Below are 11,660 nucleotides of genomic sequence, written 5' to 3'. Positions count from 1 at the left end.
GTTGGATAGGGTCATATGGTTCCATAACAGGACCGACTATTACTGTACAAAATCCGGTTACTCTTGGCTTATCCTTAATAAGATTGGGTGTGGTCTGGATCATCTATATTGGCGTACTATTTGGAAACTCAACATCCTCCCTAAGAACCGCATATTTGCGTGGTGGGTTGGTCACAATTTACTCCCGACTAATGTTAGAATTTCCTCGGTTTATCAAGGCTTTAATCACGAGTGCTTGATATGTGGGATGGAGAAGAAATAACCATTCATACCCTTCAAGATTGCTCTAAGGCTCGTGAAATTCTTTTCCTTGGTGGGCTCGATGGTAGGTTGCTCGACTATGAGTTTGAGAGGTGCATCGATTGGTTGAAGGAGGTGACTCAGCTCATGGACAAAAAAGCTTTTGAGGAATTCATAACGGTTTTGTGGAACGTGTGAAATAGATGAAATAATTCTATTTTTCGTGGCAAGGAGGAAGATGCAAAGGTTGTTTGGGAGTCGGCTAAAACTCTAGGGGATGATTTTTGGATTCACAACCTCATCAATGTTCTAATGATTCCTAAGACCCCTAAGATCCATAAGTGGGAAAAGCCTTCTTTGGATTTTGTCAAAATTAATGTCAATGCGGTGATTGTTGATACATCAATCGAAATATAGGTGATAGCCCTAGATAGTGACAGTTTTGTGTTAGGCCATCTTTCGGAGTATAGGGAGAGTCGGATGAAAGTGGATTGGGCAGAGGTTGATGCGTTGAGAGAAGGGATCAATTGGGCCTATAATAATAATGTTGTGAGGGCTATCTTTGAAACCGATTGTGAAAGCTTAGTAAATCGCATTAAAAAACATCATGAAGACATCACTATTTTTGGCTATCAGTTAAAAGAGATTGTTGGATTGTTGGACTTCTTTACTGAAGCTAAGATTAATTGGATCGATCGTACAAGTAATAGAGTCACGGATAGTCTTAGTAAGCTAGCTTTGAACAAACAATGTACTCTTTCCTTTAGTATGGAGTATCCTTATGATATCCATGAGCTTGTAATGATTGATTCATATTAATTTGAGGTAATGGCCTTTATGCCCTTTTATTGTAAAAAATAAGTTTAAATATAATAATAATAATAATAACAATTAATAAATCCTTAAAATATAAAAAGTTTTAATAATAATATAATTTTTTTTTTTTTGTCTTGTGCGCTAACTTGAGATCTCCTTCTACTTACATAGAAAATGATTAATTACTTGCCAAATTATATAAAAGCTCATGTCCAAAAGTAATTAAAATATAGAGTAAAGTATATCGATTAAGTGAATTATAATCTATTTATTATATTTTGATAATTAGTTTTCATCATATAATATATATCATATTTTGTACAAAGATACTTTAAACAATATTGTACTATTACTTAAATTATGATTCAACTATGTCTATTCATCAAATATTATTTACATTAAATATGTTATATATTTTTATCTTTTATTTAGAAATTAAATGTGTATACCACATGCAATGCATGTGAAGAAGAAGACTAGTATATATAAAACACAATTTAAAAATATTTGAATTGATAAGAATGTTTTTATTATTTATTATATTACTAAATTAACATTATATAAAAAATAAGTTTTATTTTTTAAATTATAGAGTTTTTATTCAACTAATAGTTGAGTTGAAGTTGAATTCAACATATTAATAATAAGTAATATTAAATAATTGTTAATAATAGATATCATTTAATTATTGTTACAATTATATAATAATTAAAATTCAAATTTATCAATATAAATAATATTCAACACTTAAATATTTTTAAACAAATAACATCTAAATAATATCACTAAAAATAGAGATTATTAGCATTGGTAAGTTTGAAGTATCTAAAAACAATTAAGTATTAAAGTATTAGTTATTCGAAAGGTAAATTTCAAGTCATATTCAAATGATAATGTCACTTGAAAGAGATGAATGATTGTTTAAATTAATGATGAAGTAAAATTATTATATTCGTTCATCATACATTTATTTTTATTTTTTTGCAAATAGATACTGATATCCATTTAAAACAGGACAAGGCTCAAAGTGGTTAGACACAATAAAGAGAAACAAAGATGAATAGACAGAAAAATTAAATAAAACAAACAAAACAACACACCGAAAAAACCAAAACCATTAACTCAAACCACTCTTCACCACAAATGAATTGCCGCCAAGAATATCATCCAAAAAACAATTCATCTTCCCTAAAACAAATTTGAAACCACAACGCCGAGCAAGGAAGAAAACTTTTAAATCCAACCATGAAGATTCAAAAGAACCTTCTCCATCTTCAAAGTGAGCAAAGACCTAACAACCGATCTGGACCCAAGTCATCCAATCCTCAACTATCGCCTTCTTTACTATTTCCAGAGGTGAAAAATCCCAAACGCAAAGAATCTTTCGTCGTCGCCCTTCGACCACCAGAAGATGTGCCGCCCGATTAGCTACCCTTGGCACAAAATGGTAAGATACTTTATCAAACTGTCTTTCAAGTACACTGATACTGATACTTTATCAAACTGTCTTTCAAGTACACGGATACTGTTAATAATCGGCCCCAAAAGAGATCAATCTTCTCCTCCTGAATGAAGCTTTTTAATTGTTGTCAGAGAATCCCCTTCCAATAGAATCCTACGAAAACCCATTTCCTCTACAAAGATCAGCGCCATTTCATAAGCACGAGCTTCAACAATAAAAGCATCAACCACATCACCATATGGGTAAGTGCAAGCACGTAGAAAAACCCTCTTATTATTTCTTACTAGAACAGCTGCATAAGAAATTCTAGATTCTTTTAGAAATGAGGCATCAAAATTCAATTTAAACGTACCACTATCAGGAGGACGCCATAAATGCTGTCTCATAGGAATAGAAACAGATTTTAGGTTCGATTAACACAAGGCGATATCCTGGCAATAGTCTCGAATAAATCCTAGGAGATCCTACATAGAAAACTTTGAGCTTTCATGAATCAATTTATTTCTCCTATGCCATAATGCCCATAGTGATATAATAAGAATCTATCGATTAGGAACATCTGCTGCAAACAAGTTTTTAACAAATTTGTCTTTGAAATTTGAGGTATTCTCGAGTGGATAGACCCTGATGTTGAGAGAGGTCCATAACTACTTTAAGACACCACAATTCCACAGTAAATGGTCAGAATCCTCCAAATCTGCTTTACAGAGAGGTCAGACACCATCCACAGTCAATCGTCGTTTGAGAAGATTGTTATAGTAAGGCACAAAATTGTTGAAGAGTCGCCACATGTTTATCTTAATTTTAGCAGGAATATGTAAAGCCTAGAGCATTTTGTAGAAATCACTCTATTTATGTCTTATGAGCGAATGTTGCCCATTATTTTGTACTTGATTTGTAATCAAAACATGATACCCATTCTTCACGGTGTATTCCCCGGTAATCTCATGTTTCCAGATCAATAAATCATTCGACCTGTGGCGAGAGATCAGAATGGAGAAGATACGGTCTGCTTGATCTTTGTCAAACAAATGGCAGACTACTCCCTTGTTCCAGGCATTAGTTTCAGCATCGATCAATTGATTCACTGAACTCCAGGATGTATTAACACATTGCACTGATAGTCGGTTTTTCCCATGCCCAGGCAACCAAGGATCATTCCAAATGTTCATACTTTCCCCATTACCAATACGCCATATCAACCCATCAGCAATCAATGCTCGAGCACTGCACAGACTTCTCCAGGTAAACGAAAGGTAAGAACCTACTTTTTCTGAGAAAATATCTGTGAACGGAAAATAACGGGCTTTCAAAACCTTCAATAATAGACAATTAGGATGGAAAAAATACGCCAGACTTACTTAGCTAATAAGGCTCGATTAAATAAAAACAAATCCCTAAAACCCATCCCCCCAGCACACTTGGGTTTACATAAATCACTCCAATTACTCCAATGAATCCCTCTTGATGTTTTATTGTTTGACCACTAGAATTTATTTAAAAGGCCCTCAATTTTATGACATAGCATTTTTGGTAAGGCAAAGCATAGCATTTTTGGTAAGGCAAAGCATTATATAATATAAACAAGGATAGCTTGTAGGACCGACATAATAAAAACTTCTTTACCTCCCATAGAGAATTAATGCAAGTTCCAGCCTTCAATTCTCTTCCTAAAACGATCTAAATAATGTGCAAAAGCCCAATTTTTCTTCCTTCCGACCATCATAGGCAGGCCAAGTACTTCTCCAGGTTTGTAGCAAGCCGGACACCCAAAATGCCAGTAATTGCTTTCCGAACGTTCGACTCTACAGTAGCACCAAAATAAATAAGTGATTTATCAAAATTTACCCTTTTGGCCCAAAGCCTACTCATACTCCGCAGTAAGATTGCACATTATATTAGCTCCCTCTTCTGATGCATCCCCAAATAGAATACTATTATTCGCAAAAAATAAATGGTTAATAGAAAATCTTTCTCTACCAATAAGAGCACCCCACATGAAATTCTTCTGCTTTACATCCTGAAGCAATGTGGAGAAACCCTCTACACAAATCAAGAATAGATAAGGGCTAAGCGGATCCCCTTGCCTCAAACCTCTCGAAAGTGAAAACCACACATTCTTTTCCCCATTAAGCCCCACCGAATAAGAGACTGAACAAGCACACTGCATGATGAGAACAATCCAGTCAGTGTGAAAGCCCAAACAATTTATCATTCCAGCCAAAAAATCCCACTCAACACGATCGTACACTTTACTCATGTCGAGTTTAAGCACAAAAGTCTCTTTTCTACTTTTTTTCTTCATTTTAAGAGAATGTAAGACCTCGTAAGCACTCAACACATTATCCGAAATATTTTTTCCTAGAATAAAATCCCCTTGAGTTTCATTAACACACTCCCCCAAAATGGAACTCATGCGTTCCACCAATACTTTCGTAGTTACCTTGTAAATTATATTACGAAGACTTATAGGTCAGAATTGTGTGAGGTTTTTGGGTTTATCAACTTTAGGGATTAAGATAATGTGGGTTTTATTGATTTCCCCCATTTCAGTTTCTCCTTTCAAGATTGACAAACAGTACTTGGAGATTTCAAAGTCAACAATATGCCAGCATTTCTAATAAAAACTGCTGGAAATCCATCAATACCCGGAGCCTTTAAAGGTGCCATTGCCATGATAGCATGCTTAATATCAACCTCTAAAAAAGGACGAAGCAATTTCTCATTCATGCTATGTGAAATCTGCTTCTCTACCAAGCCCAACAGTCGCTCGTCATGACCAGAATTAGAAGCCGAAAACAAATTCTCAAAAAATCTCAAAGCAAGCCGAAGCATTCCCACATTCGATGAAACCCAATGACCATTTTCTTCTTCCAAGCCCATAATCCTACTTCGTTGAAAATGCTAAACCGTAATTTTATGAAAATAGTTGGTGTTTCTATCTCCATTTTGCAACCAATTGGCATGAGCCCGTTGCCCCCAGAAAATTTCTTCTTTGTCAATCTCCAAATTAATGCCAATTTGGGCCTCAATGATTTCGACAAGAACCTCATCAGAAGGATCCTGGTCATAAACTTCATGTAAACGCTCTTCAAAATCCCTATGAATTGTTTTTTGATCCCAACTCCTAGACCGACTCCACTGCTGAAAACGTTTCCCCAAAAGCATGAACTTATTTGGGACAGTTTCAGTTATATCTTCCCAACTCCTTTGTACCATAGCCTCAAAATCATGTTCTAGACACCATTTCACTTTAAAACGGAAACTTCTGTTCCTAGAACGCTGAAACTCACCACCCCGCCCACGTGTGTCCAACAGAATCGGGCAATGATCCAAAAATGAGTGACTCAAATGCTCCAAATGGTAACTAGGAAAAAGAGACATCCAATCTTGAGTCGCTATTCCCCTGTCCAGATGCTCCCGAATATTGGTAGCCAAAACACGACCGTGCTCCCATGTAAACCACCCACCAAAAAATCCCAAATCAATAAGCCCGCAGTCCTCCAACACTTCTCGAAAATCAACATTTGACGTTCTCAACGAAGTCGGCCACCCTGCTTTTCAAAAGAATGCATAATCTCATTGAAGTCCCCAACCACAATCCAAGGCAACATTTGGTCATTCCCCAACTGACAAAGTAACTCCCATGATATTGCTCTATTTCATTCATCTAGATTCCCATAAAACCCCATAAGACGCCAAACTTCACCGCAAGCATTATCATGAACCTCAACGTCAATATGAAAAGAAGAATAACTCTGAAGCCAAATCAAGGAATTTTGTTTCCAACCTAACGATAGACTACCTTTAGATCCCGACGCACCAACATTAATACCATTTGCAAATCCACACTTCATTCACACCAACTCCATCTTCTTTGAACTTAATTTTGTCTCTATAAGAAACAAAATCTGGGGATTAATGGCTCGTAATTTATTTTTGAGCCTACTAACAGTCTGCGGTCTCCCCAAGCCGTAGGCGTTCTAGCTTATGATTTTCATTACAGAGCCACCGCTAAAATCATTGAGTCTTCTTCAGCAACATCCCCTACGACATGAGTTGAATCCCCCACTAACCTTTGTCGTTTCTTTCCTTCCAAAGAAACTAAGGGATCATTTTCTTCGGTCAACACCCCATCCATGGGCCCACTATCATTTTCAACCCCAATTAATTCCATACTATTATTATTTCGCCAGGTATTCTTATCTACTTTAAAAGAAATATTCTGTCCAGATTTTAAAGAGATAATATTAGATTTATCCAATTGATTCCCCATCACCCTCCTTAAATTACACCCAGCATCAAGTTCTCTCCCTCGAATTTGGGTCGTGGGATTTCTTGCCAAAACTGCAGTATGGCATTCTAAACCGTCAGGTTCTCGAAGCCACCTACTCACCATAGGATTCCGCTGATGCCCCACCACTCGTAATGAAATGTCCCAACCAAAAATTATTTTTGATGGATCCAGGCTGGTACGAAAAGGACAAAAACTCTTTCTGTGTCCCAGTCTACCGCAAATAAAGCAAAAGAGGCTCAATTTTTCATACTGGAAACAAGCATAAACTGTACCTTCCTTATCGATTTGAATCTTCTTTTTCCTTTGCAATTGGAGAGACACATCCAACCTAACTCGAATACGCATAAATTTATTAATCCCTATAGTTGGAATAGAGGTGTCGTACTCAAGAAACTGTCCCAAAAACTCTCCAAACTGTATTGCATTGTTTCCGTCATCAACCTTAGTGGCAAGTCGTGTATTTGAACCCAAAATTCAGTTAACAATAAAGGAACAACAGCTGGATCTTCCCCCTGTTAGATTCTACGAAGAATAATCAGATGATTATTGAAAACCCATGGTGTCCCCGAAAGCACCCGATGAATGTCCACTTCATGAAAAAATTAGAAAAGAAACATTTTTTCCCCAAGATTCGAAATGAAAATTCCCTCAATCGGATGCCAAAGATAAACTATAGTATTGCGCAAGGAAGGGAAGTGGATGATACTATCAGTCAAGCATCACCCCACTAAACAAAATTGATAACTCCGATGCACTGACGAAATTTCCCCATGGAAAGCCTCCTCCACTTCGTCAAGAAGATTAAGATAGCTAAACCCTCTTCCATCACACAGAAAAAACCTAGAGAAAAAGCTCCAGTCCCAGACAAAACAGTAACACAAAATTGAAGACTCGGAAAAAGAGAAACTAAAACGAAAGATTCACCATGTCAAAAGACAGACTTTTTTAATTTAACCATGCAAATTTAATGCTTTGAACTCACAAAATTTTTAAGCATATACAACTATTTACATTATTTCATCACACATTTATTTAATTTATTATACATATTATACTAAATTTATTTTAAACTTACCTTCATTTTAATTTATTAGGCAAAAGTTTTCCTTTACAATTATACATTCTTACTAATTTTAATTTACTTTATGCTATTTTTCTAATTACTATTATAATTATAATTTTAATTTTATAAAATCTCCATTTTACAATAATAAATTATTATTTATTGTTATAATTTATAGTTGTTTTATATAATTTACAACTTCAAAGTAATTAATTACATCATAAGTCCAATGTTGATTGAAGCTGATGACGAGAATGATATATTAAAGAAAAGATGACAAGAATAACATTAAAGTAGAAGATTAGAATAAAAATTATTTAAATATATTTTTAAAATTATTAGTATTTATTTTAATTTATTAGGAAGTTTAAGTTTTTCAATTTTTCTAAATATGCCTTCATTATAATTGGGGAGTTGAAGATTTTAAATTACTATTAATTTATTTCATATTTTTATAATACAATTAGATGATTTAGTAATCTCAATAGTTGTTTAACTTATGAAAATAAATTATTATGAAATTAGAAAATATATTGTGCTAATCTCATCCGAATTAGATAAGTTGATTTTGAGAGCAAAATTCATAATGATTAATTTAATTATATTTGATATAATTTGAATTTACTTTATAATTAATGACACTGTTATTTAATTTTAAATTAGAAAAATTTAAAATATAAAATGTTAAAGATAGTTTTAATATAAAACTAAAAGATAGAATTTAATATTTCAACATTAAATTTAAAATTTTATAGTTAATTTGATAAATTTAATACATTAAAATCATACTTAATTTAATCTATTATTAGTCTAAACTTTCAAATTAAATTAAAATCTAATCTCAATTCTCAAAATATTTTTGCTTTATTTTGAAATTTAATATTTAAAAATATTTAAATAAATTTTCAAGATAGAGTTGTTGTTTTACTATTATTGAAATTCATAATAAGTGTTAAAGTAATCAATATATAATAATACTTGGTGGGACAAGTTTTGGAATTTGTCGATTGAAGCGTCCATTTTAATCAATCATTGCACTAGACATGAAACTTGTCTTATTTGTTGGCATGTTTGACCAAAAATATTTTGATGATTTGTTAGTCTCTTTTTGAGGATTTTGTACAGCTAATCTCGTGTTTATCATTAAAGAAGAGATTAAATCAAGTAAGATTACTTTTCAAGGATTCTTATGTGTGTTGAAACCGTAAAACAAAATCTAATATAAACTTAAAACTGTAAACCAAGATCTATCATGTCAAATCATCAATAATAAATCAAGAACAAAACTAAATGCGAAAGCGTAACTTAATTAATCGATTTCTTGAAATCTATAGATCTTAGGGTTTTAATCTTCCAAATTAGCACACAAGTAATCTAGAGAAGTTGGCTCTGTCTTTTCTAAAGATGAGATATTAGAAAAGTTACCTTGTTGTGTAATTTGAGGACCATAACCCTAATATATATAACTTTGGCACATTAGCTCTCATTCCTAATTAGCCCATCATTATTTAGAAATTGATTAGAACTTCATTACTAGAGTATCTACACATATTTGACCTATACTTTATTTAATAATTAAAGCCCAAAAAACCATAACCAAATTAGATCACTTTTAATTTGGGCTAACCTATTATAATAGTAAATAATAACATGTAATTACTCTTATTATATATGTGATGTCCATATTTTTCAATAATCTCCCACTTGAACCACATATATATACTAATTACTCTATAATTACATGTCATTATATAACTTTATGAGCTCAAAATTTTACTTTCATATCGTAACTAAATCCATCAATGATCACGTATAATGACATAGATCAAGTATGGATGTGTAGCATGGGAATTACATGCAATATGATCTAAACATGTCTATTTCCAACTGGTCCTCCTCAAACCTTAGTGAGATCAAACCTTACCAAAACCAGAGTGTGTATAAACCAAATAAACTTTATTTCAGCAAAAAATAAACTTAATATCTGTAAACTGAAATAACTAAAAATGTGTCTATAACATAAAACATTTAAAAGTACAAACTCCCACTAAAACTAAATATCCTTAAATGATATTACACCCATATGAGCAATTTGCTCGTGAAAAACCTTAGGTATAGTCCCTTAGTAAGCGGATCTGCAATCATGGAGTTTGTCTTAATATGCTTTATAGACACTTAAACACTCTAAACTTTTACTGTAACAACCAGAAACTTAAAGTCTATGTATTTTAACTTTGATGTGCTCCTGTTACTATTGGAATAAAATATTGCAATTTGTTTTTCACAATTTGCAGATTAGTGACAAAAACTTGTATCCATATTCCATCAAAATCAGAGTTTGTATACTTGATGATCTCTAACTGATTAGACCTTCGATATGTAAGCATGTAATCTTTTGTTCTCTGAAAATACCTTATAACCTTCTTGGATGCTATCCAATGGTCCAAACTAGGGTTGCTTAAAATATCTGCCTAACATCCCAACATTGTACACAATATTCCAATGTATACAAACCTGAACATACATTAGACTTCCTACTGCTAAAATGTAAAAAATCTTATACATTTTTGTAATCTCAAAATCATTCTTAGTGCATTGATTGAGACTATACTTATTATTGATAAGTAGTATGTCATTAACATATAAAACCAAATATAGAACCTTACTCCCACTAAACTTATGGTATATACAATTATTGACAAAATTAATCTCTAAACCGAATAAGATAATCATTTGGTAAAATTTGTAATACTATTAACAAGAAGTTTGCTTAAGCCCATAAATGAAGTTATTTAATTTGCAAATCATTAACTTTGCATAATCGGACACAAAGTTTTCTAGTTGCACCATATACATGTATGATCAATGTTACCATTGAGAAACCATTAACTTAATATTCATCTAATGCAGTTTAAGGTCAAAATATTCCACTAAAGCTATTATAACTCTTTCTCTAGTGGACCTTTTTAATGGCATTTGTACTTGAGGTTATTGAGTTTTTTTTTTGAAATAATTACCTCATCTTGAATAGGGAGTTGTTCAACATTGTTTTATTGAGGTTCTGGATTAACATATTGATTAATGATAGGTATAAGAACCAGAACATCGTCAAAAGTGATAGCAAGAACTAAGTTAGAATTCAATTCCTCCTTAAAAGCAATGTCTCTAACTTTATTTCTCCCTCTAAACTCAACATCCTCAAAAAATATTGTAGTTCTCGTCTCAAAAATATTCCTTATTGTGGGATCATAAAACTCATAGCCCTTAGATCACTCAAAATAACCAATAAAATAGTTGTTCACTATTTTGGAGTCCAATTTCTTCTCATGTAGCTTATAAGGCTTTACCTTAAGTGGACATCCCTAAATGTGAAAGTGTTTTGGACTAGGTTTTCGACCTGTTCAAAGCTCATAAGGTGTTTTTTCAACTGCTTTAATGGGTACTCTATTCAGAATGTAAGTTGTTGTCTTTAGAGGCACTGGCCAAATGAGCACTTTCACACTTATCATGTTTCAACCTTTCTTCCTTTTACACACAATAAGAAATGAACTCATTTAGAGTCCATTTCTCCTATTGATAGATGTAACCAATTTTAGATTGGTTAAACTGTGCAAGAAGCGATACAAAAACCATAAGAAAAAGCAATTCCTCAGAAAGCTCGATCTTAAGTGCCTTAAGTCTTGAGGCAACATGAAACATCTCCATAATGTACTCCCCCATATTTCCTTGACCCTTATACTTCATAGACATCAAAGAATTAAAAAATGATGTCATATCAACCT

General features: G+C 33.0%; 1 protein-coding gene and 1 long non-coding RNA gene across 4 annotated transcripts; one reads left to right on the top strand and one right to left on the bottom strand.

The window, feature by feature from the left end:
* Nucleotides 1–2,045: 2,045 nt before the first annotated feature.
* Nucleotides 2,046–3,550, top strand: LOC108461750 (uncharacterized). Of its 3 annotated transcripts, none has more exons than XR_008271821.1 (3): nucleotides 2,073–2,503; nucleotides 2,650–2,760; nucleotides 3,476–3,550. It is a non-coding gene; the product is annotated as an uncharacterized LOC108461750 (long non-coding RNA). The 3 variants fall into 3 exon arrangements; XR_008271820.1 differs by having other exon boundaries at nucleotides 2,074–2,503; nucleotides 3,122–3,484; XR_001867842.2 differs by lacking the exon at nucleotides 3,476–3,550 and having other exon boundaries at nucleotides 2,046–2,503; nucleotides 2,650–3,461.
* A 1,872-nt stretch (nucleotides 3,551–5,422) lies between these two features.
* On the bottom strand, nucleotides 5,423–6,375 carry LOC108462490 (uncharacterized). Its single transcript, XM_017762431.1, has 2 exons — nucleotides 6,324–6,375; nucleotides 5,423–6,072 (listed from the first exon to the last, which is right to left on the bottom strand). Exons 1-2 carry the CDS (start codon nucleotides 6,373–6,375, stop codon nucleotides 5,423–5,425), a joined length of 702 nt encoding a protein of 233 aa, XP_017617920.1.
* Nucleotides 6,376–11,660: the final 5,285 nt, after the last annotated feature.

Source organism: Gossypium arboreum, chromosome 10 (assembly GCF_025698485.1).
Source record: "Gossypium arboreum isolate Shixiya-1 chromosome 10, ASM2569848v2, whole genome shotgun sequence".
NCBI classification, from domain to species: Eukaryota; Viridiplantae; Streptophyta; class Magnoliopsida; order Malvales; family Malvaceae; genus Gossypium; species Gossypium arboreum.
Note: the sequence above shows the minus strand (reverse complement) of the source record. Positions and strands in the feature narration are given on the sequence as shown.